The sequence below is a fragment of the Carassius auratus genome, chromosome 40, assembly GCF_003368295.1.
Source record: "Carassius auratus strain Wakin chromosome 40, ASM336829v1, whole genome shotgun sequence".
Classification (NCBI taxonomy): Eukaryota; Metazoa; Chordata; class Actinopteri; order Cypriniformes; family Cyprinidae; genus Carassius; species Carassius auratus.
The window spans coordinates 7,653,250-7,669,198 of NC_039282.1; the positions used below are offsets into that span (position 1 = coordinate 7,653,250).

Below are 15,949 nucleotides of genomic sequence, written 5' to 3' on the forward strand. Positions count from 1 at the left end.
CTTACCAGTTCTTCTGCTTCTCCTGGAAACGCTGGTCTCGTGTGAGCGGACAGAGGAGGAATGGGTAATGCAAATAGGACCAGTCAAACAGCTCGCCCTTTCAGATGCTCTGACAGACTCGTTTGCTGCTGACAGTTAGGCCACATGTGCTGTTTAATGCATTTGAGATGTGCCGTTTTCCTCAGTGCATAAATTACTTTTCACAGGTATATTCTCCATCTGTAAATGTTAGCAAGTCGTTGAAATATTTCCGTTTTCCTGTCAGGAGTGGATGAGCCTCCTGCATTTGATTCTTTGCTAAACTTGACAGCCTTCAGTGAACAAGCGCCATTATAGCATAATACAATTAGTCAGTGCTTTGTTTTTTTGTTTTGTTTTTGATATATTATATATGTGCGTCAGTTTTCTTTTAACAGTTTTAAATTACAGTTACTGTGAAATTAAAGGCAACATCTGCATAGTTCTACACTCCAAACAACACAATCAACACACATTCAATAAGATGTTTCTTAATCAGCGTTCAGTATTTTAGTTTTTAAATTTGGTTTTAAATTTAAAACAAGGTCTTTACCAGTGAGACTAAATAAAAGTATGGTATATAAATATTATTCCAAAATGTTAAAATCAAATAATGTTGGTACGAATAAAACAAAGATGCAAAGTGTTTCATTCATCCAATTAAAAAAATAAATAAAATAGGGTAATGATTCACATCTATATTTTTTTAACTTGAGCCAATGAAAAATAAATAACTATTGTCTTAAGTAAAGAAATATAGATGTGAATCATTACAAAATAAAATAAAAATAATCATCCTATACAGAACTGACATTTACTTTTGGCTTTTCAAACATGTATGCAAGTTGTACTTTATACAAAAAAAAAAAAATCAGTTTTGTCACAGTTTAGTATGTTTCATTTCTCATCCAACACGCGAGAAGTTGAGCTGAACATCTCTTCACTGTCTCCGCTTGTGCAGGGCGCGGACAGGTACAGATACACTTGCACAGCTTCAGTGAGCAGGAAAGGGACTCTTATTTTGTGCAGTTGGCTGTTCGCTTCCTGCTATCTGTGCCTCAGACGTGTAGCTCTGCACTTCCAGCACTGAACGGCTGCCCGTGTCCTGCACACAGATTTCAAAATACGTCCACACAAATGGCATAGCGAATGATTACAATGTAGTATCGGCTAAAAACCAGATTTATAAAAAAAAAAAAGACTAAAAACCCGATTTATTTCCGATTTATGGAGAGAGCTTTACTGAGCTGACTGTCATAACCGAATGCGACCACGGTTGAAAGGTTGACTGAGAGATACAGCAGAGAAAAGAGTTTGTGTGAACTGTAATGTACACTCTAAAAAAACACTGGGTTAAAAACAACCCAATTTGGGTTGCTATTAACCCAAGGGATGGGTAAATATAGGACAGAACCCATCTTGGGTTCATTTTACCCCACAAATTAGGTTGTTTATTTAACCCAGCATAAGGGGTTGATTTAACCCAGATAAAGTTTATTATTTTTTACTATATTACTAGCTTATTTATTACTTCATACATTAAATAATGTTTACAGATTAACTTAAATTCTCTAAACTTTTCTGAAATAATCCACTCAACCACTGGTTTCCATGTTAACTTCCTTTATTTTCCTTTTATTATCATTTACAGCATTGTTTATATCGTTTTTAATAGGCTACATATTGCCCATATTTAAACTCGTTTAACAAACAATAAAACAAAAAATTAAACATTAAACAGAAGTAATTTATGTGTTATTAGCCAGTATATGTCGTTCTGTTTCCACCTTAACTGTGCTGCGCCGTGCTGGTTCTCGTGCCCGAGCTGGAGTCGTGTTCGGCGGGGAATTGCTCAAGCCTGAGGCCGGCCTCCCTGCATTTCACTCATAGGAGAAATATACTGCGATTGCCTTTATGACCTGCCCAAAAACAAACCGTAAACAGCTCTGAGGGAATATTTGTATTCTGTATTTTTCTGAATAAAATTGTTTATTTTATGCAAAGCATCAGGCTTTTCCACCACTCGAAAAGTCCACGACACTCGTTAAAGGCGCATCCCTAGCATGTCTCTAAGTTGAGGGAAGAACATAGTGGAGTATGAAAAGACGGTGGCTACGGTACAGTAAGTTACTACAGCAAATCCATGGTAAACAATGGTGATTTAATAGATTGAAAAGCCTTCTGACTGTATTGTAGGGCTGGACGATTAATCAAAAAGTAATCGAAACCGAAATGTAGAACCTCACCGACATAATTTTCCCATGTCGGTTATTTCGGTTATTTCCTGTTAATACTTCCCCCTTAAAAGCGTGTGTAGCCACATGATTCTACCAGTCAGTGGCATAAAAGCAAAACACGGAGGTGAACGCCGGTTCAACACATAGTGATGGCGCGTGAGCGGTGAGCCTAGAGTCTTCACTAAACTTTTATCTTAGAATCTCGAAACTTATTATAGCATATTTTTCTACTTTTTTTCTACTTTTAGGCTATTTACAACCCCCCGCTTCACAATAATATAGAGACGGTATGACTTATTCACACACGCAATCACTCGTACTGGTACTGTTTACCTTTAATCTTTATTTATCTCTTACACCAAGCAATAATATGTAAGAAATGTTACGAACATAGATAAAATAACTGCTGATAGTGAGCTATGATCGTTCTTTCAATAGGAAAAAATATCCCACCTTTATTAGTCGATCTCAACAGTCTGTAGGCCAGTCTAAAAAGACGCTCAGGACAGTTGACAGAATGCTGCTGCGTGTCGACATGAAAGCATATAATTTTCACGTGTTATTAAGCCTTGCCACTTGCAAATGTAACCAGCGGAAAAGCTGAACTGAGTAGCTGACTCGCGCGCGCTGTGCTCGGTGCGCACGTGGAGAGAGAGCCGCGTCTCACAGACAGCAACACTGAACCGCCCTCTCGTTTGCAAAGTTCTCCTTTAAATTCCTCCTGCACCTCAACGAACAAAAACAAATCGCAGTTTAAACAAACAGAAAAGGATGTGTAAGAGCCCACTTCAGCACCGCGGTGTTCTGGTGTTCAGGGCTCATGCAGAGAGAGGCGTCTCAAAACACTTGGACACCAAATTTGTCAGTTTTTCCTCTTGTACCGACAAATACATAAAAAATATGTGAAAATACCCATCTTGGATAGTATGTTGGAAAAAAAACTGTCAGTTATGTCTTAAGTGAAAGTAAACGGTTGAGAAAAAAATAGTATGTGTATTATATTGGATGCATTCATTGTCTCTTAAAGTGACCGCACCTAATAGGGCTTGGGCGCCACATTGCATTCTGGGACACGGCGGGCATGTTGATGAACAAATAAACAGAACGAACATACAAATTAAACACTTTCAAACAGGGCCCACTGGTACAACCTGAACCGGGGCCCCGCAAACCCCAACTATTGCCCTGTTTACAGTACAAACCTTGTAAGTGAACTATGAGGGCAAGAAAACAAAACGGAAACAAAATAATCGTTCATTAATCGTAATCGAGGTAAAGTGTTCAATTAATCGAGGTTTTGACTTTAGGCCATAATCGTCCAGCCCTACTGTATTGCTGTGCACAGTGTTTCTCCTGTTTGTCAGTGCTGTTTCATCAGGCTTTAAACTAGTTTAAATCACCTATTCATTTGTGCACTTGTGCTTCACACTGGAAAATTATGTCGTGATTATCGTTTTATCACTCAGCCCTATTTAAAAGTGGACTTCATTTAGTGCTAAAGTCCCAGGAACCGCAGCAGTCTGACTTTAGTTGTTGGTAAACATCATAAAAATGTCTGTACTTTATTTCCGTCATTCATATAATCTCACTTCCTGTAGTACATCGGCTTCTCGTACCATAGGCCAGGTTGTCATTCCGTGTTGTTCATACTATTTCACTTCTCTGAAACTAGCAAAGAAACTGCAAGCTGAACAGTTAGATGTTTGTAACCATTCTGATGAAAACCTTTTGCATGACGAGGGCCTCTTTTTGAGCTGCTTTGGTGGCAAATTCTCAAGAATCTTATCCAAATCTTTCCATGTCGTAAGACGCTGGAGCTTTACTGAGGGGTTAGGGGTGTTCGTATTGAGTGAGAAGAATTTAATGATTAACTCTGACACACCAGTCATACTTTGCACCATGCAGGTACTGTTCTTCCTGTTAACACGCTCACTTCCCCCATCCGGTTTCTCGTAGGCCCCCTTAACATGCACAGCTGAGGCTAGCCACTTCTAACACTGAAAGTCTGAGGCAATTCAAGCTTCGCAGAATCACTTTTACCTCCGTAGTACTGAAGCCTTTTATAGTTCTTCTACAGTCAGATATTTGCACTCATCAAAACAGTTTCTCTACACCTCTAATGCTGCCTAGGGTTGGCAAGAAAAAAATAGTCTTCAGCCTCTGTATCTCGATATTGGTACAAAATTGATACCTTGATACAAACAGACAATAGGTAAACTGATACACTGTACGTGTGCAGTACGTTTGCATATCATAAAACAATGTGAAACGTAATATTTGAAGCATACTTGAAATCTTGTACAGGAAGAGTCATACAATTAATAACTGTATGGCATATTTTCCAATTTTGTAACCCAAATTTTTTTTTTTCCCAGACATTCCTGAATGTAAATAGGTCATAACTGAGCATGCGAGTAACAGCCTTTAACTTGCCTTGTTCAAGTTGATGCATCCAAATAAGAGTAATGACGCAAGTTATGTCATGCATATAATCTAGGACAGTCTCTGTAACACAGTGAATTAGATTGTAATTACTGTCAACTTTTATTAAAATCCATGAGTGATGCATTAATTTGTACATTGTGCATTGATGCGTTGTTGCATAAATAAACGTTAACTTTGCTTTCATGCTTGACGTCATACTCACTTAGGTGAACCGTAAAAAAAGTTTTGTTGTCTATAGTGTAGCAATGTATGAGGCCCTGCTCACATAGAAATCACTTTTTTTATAAACCAAATAACTTTCTTTTGGTCAGTGTAGGTATTTCTCAAGACCAGCTGAACATGAGCAATATCTGGTAACTTTCTTTTGATCTCACATCATTGCTGGTAGACACTCACAAAACTGAAACTCTGTTCCAGTGTTGAAATCTTCCACCACGTATTTTCTATATTTATGTTTCATGGCATGGCTTCCTTATGAAGAAATGCGTAGTCCTCTGATATCCATCTCTGTGAAATTGCATGCGTTCTCAATTGAGGTAGCCTGAGGTGAGTTAGTGTGCCATGAAGCAGTTGTCAGTTAAGCAAATTGTAGTGGTATTATCTATTTGTGTTGTCCTGCGGTTATGCATCAACACTTTCTTCGGGTAACTAAATTTGGACCGTGACTTTTCCATACTCGCGTTTCCCTCTCCAGTTAGTTTGGTTATCTTTCCATCTTATCTGCATGTTATAAGTCTGCATGAAAGGAGCATTTATAGCAATAGGGAAATACACAACAGATAGGTGAAGTCTGATATATGTGCATCTGCTGGTGTTTTAGAGTTGTTTGGCTTAATTGAAATTAGTCAGCTTGTACGGCATACAATTTCCTTTGTTGTAGTCACAGCTCTGTCATAAGATGAGTTGTCATCTGTTGTGGTGAAGACGTGTCGCTCATGTTCTGTATTTCAATTCTAGACATCCTTTTACGTGTTTCTTTCTGTGAATTGTTCTGAATTTGAAGAGTGCAAATGAGATGGAGCTGAAAAACTGGAATAGTATAGAGGAAACATTTCAGACTACAAACATGCAGTCGACAGGGGAGACACCGCCCAACAATTGGGGGGAAATTCAAGTTTATTACAGTAAATAGTTTCCATTGATTTCTAGAGGGAAATTAATGAAGTTTACAGGTGACCAAACATGCAAAAAAGCGAGTGGGGGTGGGGTGGTAATTTTAGTTTTTTGTTTTATTTTTGTCTTCTAGTTTTCTCTTTACGTTTTGTTTTATGCTTTGTGTACATTACCTCTTTACTATTCTTGTGGATATTATTTAATGTATATATAAAAATTCAACCGCCAACTCTTATCACTTATCTTGTTGTTGACATACACTACAATCATTTTAGTGCTTGTTTTTGTTTCGATAGGCTGGTGAGAAAATAAATAAACTTGTAGCAGATGTGTTCACCCATGTTTTGTGGTTTGGCACTGTTTAGTACCTCCTACTCTTATCAGAGGAAACCCAAGTGTCATCAAACAACACGACGAAAGATGCTATCTAACAAGCAGTTCTTTTTTTTTTAATAGTAAGCGCCTTTGATCAAAGTCTTATCACGCAGGATGTGTAGCTCAAGGCTCACGTCTGTGGGGTGTTAATTATGCTTTCTTTGTATTAAACATGCATTGTTTAGTGAGTTATATGGTTCTTAAGAGATATCGCGAACCATGCAAGCCTGAAAGCAATGGAGCTGAGCAACCAATGATTCGGTGTCATGAACAAAGTGATAATCGCATCTGAACTTCTGTCGGAGGAACAGCTTTGTCCGTTTTACATGAATTAGCGCACACAGAGAGCGCTTCGGATGGAAACACTGTTAACACATCCGAGGATTGTATTGCAGCTCAAGTTACTACGTCCTGCATCTTGCTCAACACAGAGCCAAGGCGAGCCCAGCTAAGCACGTTTCGAGAGCCGCACTCTAGGAGTGCAACACTATTTATTTATGGCCTACTGATCGCACTGGCAGACACTGGCTTATAATGCAGCTCTCATACTCTTGCTGTGTTAGTCTCCTCCTCCGTCTGAAGACATAGCAGAAAACAGGCATCTCTTTTTCGCTTTCAAAGTCACGCTTCTCTTGTTTCCTAGTCAAGGGTTATGTTAAACTGGCATTCAGTCTGTTCTTTAGATCTTCCTTTAAAACACTGCTCTCTTAAAGGGATAGGTCACATAAAGATGATTATTCTGTCATCATTTACTCGCCCCAATGTCATTCCAAACTTGTTGGACCTCATTGACCTTTTATAAAAATGCAACCAATAAAAAGTGACAGTAAAGACATTTATAGTCAGACAAAAGGTTTCAAATTGAAATAGATGTTGTTCTTTTTAACTTTCCGTTCTTCAAAGAATCCTGTGGGCAGAACCAGCCATCTCCATCTTGGTAGCGCGTCACTCCTGGATAATCGAAAATGGGCAAAGAGGCAGGACCTGGGTGGAGCTGATTGCTAGCCTAGCTAGACGGCGGTGACAGCAGCAGCATTCCACTTGTCACTTAAGTGGACATGACCTTAATTATGCAGCATTTTAAGGCTTAATATGATTTAAACGGATGAGTTATAAAAAATATTTAAAAATCAAAAACTACCTTTTGGAGTCAGTCTCTAGCGGCCAGTTGGTAAATTTCAGTTCAAGTCTCTTCTGTTGTCTTCAAGAGAGATGACAGAAGGTTGCCGCTTGGTGTACATTTGATTTGATTTTCAGCAAATTAATTTTGTGTTGGGCGATGGACCTTGTTGGGAAACCAAATACTACAATGTCGATCTGGAGCCTTCTTCATTCATGTCACCCATCCGCATTTGTACAAGTGTCTTCAAGTTCCCATCGCAAACACCTGGGTGGTCAGGTTTGGTAAGGCTGTCTCCAGACTGCTCAAACATTGCCGGGTCACCTTCCATGTGAAAGCAAACACGTCCCGTGGTTGATTCCGGCATTGAACCCGGGTCGGGGACCTAGTAACATTGCCGGGTTCAGTCCCGGGACGAGCGCTGTGTGAACAAAGGTCAGATCTAATGCCGTGTCTAAGTGATGACACATGTTATTGCACGACTCTTTTACCAGCTGTTTTAAAGAAAGATCAACGTTCTCGACAAAAACACTCATCCTCACTTTCAGCGCTGATGCTGAGATCATTTACTAGCTTCAGTGAAAGTACAGCGTGCCTAGCGTTTTCGACTTGTACATTACACGTCACGCCCTGATGTCACGAGTCGTTATGGGACCTTTACGGGTTCTGTGTGAAAGCACACACATATCCCGGGTTATCACTGGCAGTGTGGAAGTGCAAAATCTAGCGACCTTGGAACAATTGCCGGAACACTTTACCTGTGTATTTGCCGGAATTGCAGTGTGAAAGGGGCGTATGGCAGTACCTCATAAACAGGACAAGGCAGTTTACTGTCAGGAGTTTGTGTCGTGCCACATCCAGTGTAGCATCACTGATTATGACGTGACGTGACATTCAGCAGAGTATGGTGTCCCATACTCAGAATTCGTGCTTGAACCCACAACCTTAGGTTTAGGAGTCATACTCTAATCACTAGGCAATGACTTCCCTAGAAATAATAAATCAATTATTAATAAATAAATCTATAGTGTAGGACTCGTGTCCAGTAGACAGGGTCTATTTAACTCTTATTTAGGCTACCTTCTTGTTTAAATGTATTATTTCTTAGACCTGCATCCCACCAGAGGACCACTTCTCTGGAAGTCACCTCAGATTACACAGTGGATGGGGATTGGACAGCGTCAGAATCACCGCGATCAAAAATTGTGTAAATGTGTTTTATTTAAAGGAGTGTGCGTGTATTTTCTTGAGTGTATGAGTTCTGTCACCACCACTTCCTGACAGAGATCCGGTGTGAAGCCAGTTCCGGACAGTTAAATTTGTCAAGTGGTGGCTGTGTTCACAAGGAAACACAGAATCTATGATCTGTTCGCATATTCTCATGAACACATTTTGTCATAAAGAGTATCCAGTGGCAGAGAAAACTATTGAAAACTGACTCTTGTGTTTTTTGAGCATGTGGATAAATGGAGGCAGGATTGAAGAGAGACTGTAGGTGTGACGCTTCTGGACTATAGGCTCTTTGTTAATCAGCCGTGGGCACGAGCGCACCACTCTAGATTCCTCCAGTTGGCTTGGCTGGTTTATCAGAGAAAACAGGAAACAGGAAGGGAGTAACTAGCTGCAGGCCAAAGGTCAGGCCAAAAGAGGAGAGAAGCTGACAAAAGTACAGTATCTAGTAGTCTGTAGACTGATGGCTGAAGGTCTGGAATCCATGGCAGCTTTCATTGGCCAAGGCCCGCCCTTGAGGCAGTTTGACCAACGTCAGACAACCAATCATAGTTCGTTTCATTTCATCGTCATGTTTCGGGGCATGAAAATGTCACCACAGTAATATCTCTGTAAAATCTGCCTACAGTAACAGCTAGGAGAGGCCAGCCAACCGAAAGATTGGGGAGGAGGAGGGGTCAGATTGATTGTTTTAATGCAGGAAGTAATGAAACTGCAATAATGAAGCGATAATAGCGGTGTCTGAATTCCCATACTGAACCTTGACCATTGATGAAGTAGGTTTTCCTGGAGATAAAGACTGATCACATTGTTCACTGATGCCTTTTACTCAGGTGTTGTTTTTACCACAACTTTAACCAAAGTTATAGTACTATAGAGCCAATGAAACCAAGGTTGTGAGATACAGACATTCACACTGTGTTCAATGGAACTTATTGTCTCTGGGTAATGTTGCTTATTTTTAACAGATTATTAATTAATTTCCTTGTTATCCACTGGATTTTTTTTTTTTTTCAGAACGTTTGACAAATTTGGACATTTGACTAGTCGTACTTATTTTTAAGAATATTGCATAGTAGACATGCTTGCATATTTGTACACAGGATATGTTGTTTTTCACTTTCTATTCAGAGACATGAGTAGGCATCAGAAATGCTGTTTGTTTGCATTGTGATTGTTTGCCAGCATGAGGGCTTCAGTTATTGTTCTGAAGAGTGATGCCTCTGACTCTGAGTGCAGCTCTCAAACGCCGTCCTCAGTACGACAGCTTTAGTGAGTGATTGAGCAAGCCCTGCTGCATGATCCTGGGCTTTCTGTGCATTTGTGCCCTACTTAGATTGAATCTCCTGCCGAAAGCCACTCTTCTCCCTCATGGTTTGAATCTACATAAATATAAAGAGTCGAGTCTGTCCTTTGTTTACACTTTTTTCACTTGTCTGCGTCACTTTTTCAAACATGTACATGCTCGCAAACATTTTGGTTAAAAGTGCCAATCTGTATTACACCAAAACCTGCAGCCTCACCACACAAATGTCATTGCTAAACTCCTTTTATGTGTCCTCTTGGAGAGAGGAGATATGACACAGCTGGCTGAAGACACTTTGGCACCCTTTTGCCACAAACAACAACTGTTCCCAGAGCCATAGATAAACAATTATGTAAACGCAGGCTACAGACAGAGGGAATATGAGGTGTTGCAGCACATAAAATTATAGTTATTTAGTAAATTATATTATTTAGGGATGCTTCGAAATGAAAATTCTTGTCTGAAGCCGAACGAAATGAAACACTGAGCTGAAGGCCAAATACCGAATAACGAACACGTTTTTTCACATTTTCTCCCATGTAGGCCTATTTTGCCTTTTTTTTTTTTTCACCATTGCATTAATTAAATTGCCGAAAAAGAGCTTTTTACTGTTTCGTCCTGCTTTTAAAAAAAATATATATAATCCATTACAAAACGACAATTTAAGAAAATTTACTTAACGCTGAACATTCTAGCAGACATTATACCAACAAAGCACAATTTAACTTAAAATTAATAAGTTAGTAAAATAATATTTTGGGGGGGCATTTTTGAGACTTGAATCAGTTATGTATTTTTTACTATACAAATAAAGGCAGCCTTGCTGAGCAGAAGAGACTTCTTTTAAAACATTAGAATATATCACAGATCCCAATTAGAACGCTATGTGTGTATATTATAATAAATGTATTAATAGAACTTTTGTAGGATAATTATTGTTGTCATTATTATTGACTAACTTTTTTATTTTGACAGAACGACAGTAAAATTACAACATTATCATTTATGAATGTCGATAAAGTTTTGCCTTTTCTCTGCTTTTATTTTGGCAGAAGCCCACGATCTCAGAAGATCTCAGTGCTTCTTTTTGTTGTTGTTGTTGACAAAAGCATTCAGATTTATGAAGATAAATTTATTATATAGATTCTCATTGCAAATTTGGGAAGATGTTTGTCGCACGTATCACATTGTCACATGTCTTTAAAAAGAATTCACAAAAATGTTTCTAAACAATTGACGAATAACAATTTGAGCGCAGATTTTCCTTGCGCTTTAGACTTTTTAACTCTGGTGCCGCGAGCTCGTGCAGCGCTGTCAGAATACATGCCATTTGTGCGTACTGTACGTTAGAAAATATAACATTCTGCAGTTTATTTAGTATTTAGTAATCGTTTAATACCATTTCGTGATTTCAATCAACATACACCTCTTCATCTCATCGGAGTTGTAATGCAGCACTAAACAGTCTCTCGCTTTCGGTGCTTCGCACTTGTAATGATTTCTGCATCTTTTTCTGATAGTTTTAAAGACTTTAACACTGCCGACATGATTGCTGCATTAGTGCGTTCCTCTATTTGATTGCGTTAGTCATTGTTCAGTACATAATATTCTGCCTTTTCACTTCTTCGGCTGAACACCCGAAACCAATTTCTTGTGATTTTCGGCTGAAAAATTTAGGTTGCCAAACATTCAATGCATCTCTAATTAATTTATTTGATTTATTATTATTATTTGTTTATTTTGTTTGGGGCACATCATGACCAGAGAAAGCAGATGAAATGCATCACATTAGCCACAGACTTTTTGCAGTGAGCTAGTCCAAAGAGCCCTTCACGAAGCAGAGATATTGCTTATAAGAGAGAAGCAGAAACTTTTGAGTAAGCTATTTTTCTTTTTTGGTTGCTCTCATTTCTTGTTTACACACCACTCGTGCATTTTTTTTTTTACATCCCTTTTCTCACTTTGTCATTTACTTTTTTTCTTGTAGTCTAAGTAAGGATTCAGTTTTTGGAGGCAGCTGCGGCCTCCAAAAACACTCAGACTCTCTCTTGTGCATGTCAATTCCCCCGCTTGTACAATCCCCCACTGTGCTGCCATGTAAATCATGGCTTTCTTTCCACTTCCTCCCCCTGCCGTGCAGCACGACCCTCCCTGCTCTCGTCTGCCTGCCCTGGCCTCATGTGCCTACAGTCGGTGGAATCAGAAAAATGCAGCAGGCATTCAGTCCTTGCTGATACGAGCCCAGTTCGCTCCCTCACTCTGCCCGTCAGCCACAGAAATACCCAATCACCACCAGGCCTGACTCCAGAATCTGCTGATGTTTTCATATTTCTGTGCTGATTTTGCGGGAAATAATTATTTATCAAGAGCAGTAATATGAGACACATGAAATTCCATGTTAAGATTTGACAAGTTTGATCAAATAATGTGGCCGCTTATTATTATTATTATGATTATTATTATTAGAGGTTTTCAGCAAGACTTAAAATGGTTTTAAGACTTATGACCTTCCACAAAAAAGGCAGAAATGGTCTTAAATTGGAGCAGAATGTCTTACGTTCATAAAGTCATTGCATTAAATGTGGCAATGGCAGATAATTCTACTTTTAGAAATCACACACTCAATTTATTAAGAACAGTTTTTTTTTTTGCTTCAAGTAAATGTATTTTGATTTAAGAATCTTTAGTTACTTGCACTGGAAAACAAGACAAAAATAAAAAACAAAAATCCTGAAGAACATTTCAGTTCATTGATGATTCAGTGATGTTATCATCCAGTTCAGCTCTCTTCGGATAGTGTCTGTGCAGTAATTCAGTCAGTGAAGAATATCATGTTTTTGAAGAGCGATCAGAGAGCGATTTTTCTTTTTCTTTTTTATTAATTGGGGGAAAAATAACGGAGATCTGTTGCAAGTTGCATTTTGAAGCATTTTTAATACAAGGCATTTACATTTAGAGAGCATATTGATGTATAGTGTTCCATTCGATTTCATACATTTTCTTTACTTAATCTTAAAATATCTTATTAAATTTAAAGAGACTGTTTCATGGATTTAAAAACCTCTCTGTGAAATAAAACAAACAAAACTTCTCTTCTCTTTCCTGTGTTTCAGACGAAACCTGACGAAATTGTCGCTGATATTCAGTCACATGCTCGCCGAGCTCAAAGCCATCTTTCCCAACGGCCTGTTTCAAGGGGATAACTTCAGAATCACCAAAGCAGATGCCGCAGAGTTTTGGAGAAGGTCGTTCGGGGACAAGTGAGATGCTTAATGTGTTCTTTGTTCTCATAGAAAAACTTGCCACGTTTTCATAGAAAAGCAAAAGAAGTTGGACTTTGACAAGCTTAAGGAAATCAGTCGGATTCTGATAACATAACTTAAATTTCAGGACCATCGTGCCTTGGAAGGTGTTCCGGCAGGCCCTGCATGAATTTCACCCCATCAGCTCGGGCCTGGAGGCCATGGCTCTCAAATCCACCATCGACCTCACCTGCAATGACTACATCTCCGTCTTTGAGTTCGACATCTTCACCAGGCTTTTCCAGGTGCGTCATTCAATCACTCCATCACTTCCTCCGGGCACAGACTAGCTCTATTGTTCCCGAGCTCGGTGTAGAGGAAGGTCTGACAATGGCTGTTGTGTGGCCGTGTGCTGTTTGAGTGTGCGTGTCAGTGCTGATGCGTGAATGGAGGCCTCTTATCACCTTTGTAGCTTTGATAGGCTTGTCTGTACTCCTCCAAGCACACGATTTCCTGAGAGTAGGGGGCAAAAGATGATTTGAAAGTGCTTTAGCATTTGAAGAGAGCTGTTTGTCCTATTTTAATGGCAACTGCTACTAACCTCTGTAGGATTTTTTTTCTTTAATTATATACGCTTTGAGAGCAACAGTGCAGAACAGAGATATTTGAGGTTTTTCTGTTCTACTACTTGATTTGTCTGTACACACACTTTTTTTATTCTGGAACCACATACAGTAATTAGTGGTATTTGCTAGGGAAAGATCACGATTACTATTGCTCATACTTCGGGTTGGGATTTGAACCAGCCCCAAGTATTTAGTTATATGGGTCGATGGATGATAACCAAAGTTGACATCAGAATTTAAATATGAGTCCAAATCCAAAGTGTGTAAATCGAATCAAATAGAGAAACATATATACGCACCCCCCCACCCCCACCCTCCCATTGGCTGTGCTAAGAAAATGAGTGATATTTCGATCATGCTATTATACGTACAGTTTTCACCTGTCATAAGCATAGCGAATGCATAACGTGTTAAAACCTCTCTGAATACACTAGTCTTTAAAAGTTTGAAGGCCCAGTAAGCTTTGGTTTCTGTTTTTTGAATCTCTTTACTGTTTCTTTGATAACTTAAATGCTTTCTTGCTTGAATAAAACTATTTATTTTCTTAAAAATATCTTACTGACCCTAATATTTTAATGGTATAATGTACCTTAACTGCACTGCAACGCTCTGGCAACCATCTGTAACACCCTAACATCCTGATGACGGGTTTTGCTTCTCACGTCATCTTCAGAAAATGTAAAAATCTAGTCATGTAGATTTTTCCATGGAACAGTTGACTATTGTGATTCGAATATGAATCTATAATATAGCAGCTGTTGAATGCATCATCTGACGGCTGCTTGGCAGCGCAGCGCTGTCTATGTAATGAGCTCATTATTCAGAGTGCTCTAGCACAGACATCACAGCGGTCCTGGGCTTTCTGGTTCCTCTCTCTCCTCAATAGCCCATAATCACATCTATCCTTTAATTAGCCTTCCTTCCTTCAAGTCTGAGCTAATTTGGGAAAAAAGGGGTCTGGATCATTTTCATGACTGATGCAGCCATGATCAAATTCACCCTTTTTGATACATCTAATAATCGAGCTAACATTGACAGCGTGTCATAATTCAAGTCGGTATATTGGTCTGTTAGAGTACTTAAAACAGTCGTAGCGCGTCTGGCCTTGTGCCCATTCTAGTTGCAGTATAGAGCGCTTGTGCCGAACCATACCTCAGCTTCATTCACGCCGCCAGAAATAGACCGGCTGTTTACAGAGAGCCTGCAAAGCCCTTGATGAATCTCCACGTAGCGAGGTCACGCTTCTCACCAGCATCTAAATGAACCTGCCTCGCTCGAGAGCCAGTCACAGGACTTTTTTTATATCTGCGATTCAGCAGCCTTTTGACTGTGAGTGGACCTTTTGTGAGACAGATACCTCATTATGAAAACCGGTTTTGTTTTATGTGTTTGCTCAGCATACACAAGTATGATTAGGCATCCTGGGTTATGGTAGTAAATACTGAAGTTTTTTAATAATGATGATATGTAATCTGAGAGTGGAAAGGTGGGTTGGTTGATTGACCCGTATTTGCTCTGCAGCTATTTGATGTAAGCGTTAGTGGCGTTTCGGCTAATAAACAATGCATTTTAAAAATATGTGAATGCAGCCTGCCCTGAGGTGTCCTGAGGCTTCTTTTTCACAGACACTGTGCAAGAGCCAATAATAACCTGTCCACAAACTAACATGGTGGATCATGGTCTTTTGTTTAGTCTGATTAATACTTCTGTTTAGCAAGGATTTCATGAAAATGATCGAAATGAAAGACTGTAAAGATAGTTGTAATGTAACTGGTTAGCATTTTAAATAAAAGCTGTTCTTTGCTGAACAAAAAAAAATGTGGCACAGTTTCCAAAAAAGATATTAACCAGTACAACAGTTATTGCATTGATTTCTGAAGGATCATGTTACACCGAAGACTGGAATAATGACTACTGGAAATTCAGCTTTGTCATCACTAGAATAAAATATATTGTATATTATTATATTTTGAATATAATATAAATGACATGAAACGTGTTAAAACAGTCACAACACAATTGTTTTTTTTAAATCAACACATCCCTTTTGAATGTATTTTGTTTTGCAATATTTTACAGCATTACTTTTAATTCATTTTAAATACTTTTATATTGATAATAAGGCTACTACTTTTAATTACTACAGAGTAGGTAATCACACGCTGAATTCTAATAGTCAGACTGATTTAAATGTAAAATATATATAAAATTAATTGCAGTCATTGACTGATTGATTG

The 15,949-nt window shown here is 38.9% G+C and overlaps 1 protein-coding gene across 3 annotated transcripts in view; it reads left to right on the top strand.

The window, feature by feature from the left end:
• Positions 1 to 15,949, top strand: part of LOC113058436 (E3 ubiquitin-protein ligase CBL-like) — a 31,618-nt gene that overhangs the window by 5,897 nt on the left and 9,772 nt on the right. For all 3 annotated transcript variants that reach the window (XM_026226342.1, XM_026226343.1, XM_026226341.1), the window contains exons 3-4: positions 12,958 to 13,104; positions 13,235 to 13,391. In XM_026226342.1, the coding sequence (XP_026082127.1) occupies positions 12,958 to 13,104; positions 13,235 to 13,391 (304 nt within the window). The remainder of the gene's footprint in view (positions 1 to 12,957; positions 13,105 to 13,234; positions 13,392 to 15,949) is intronic.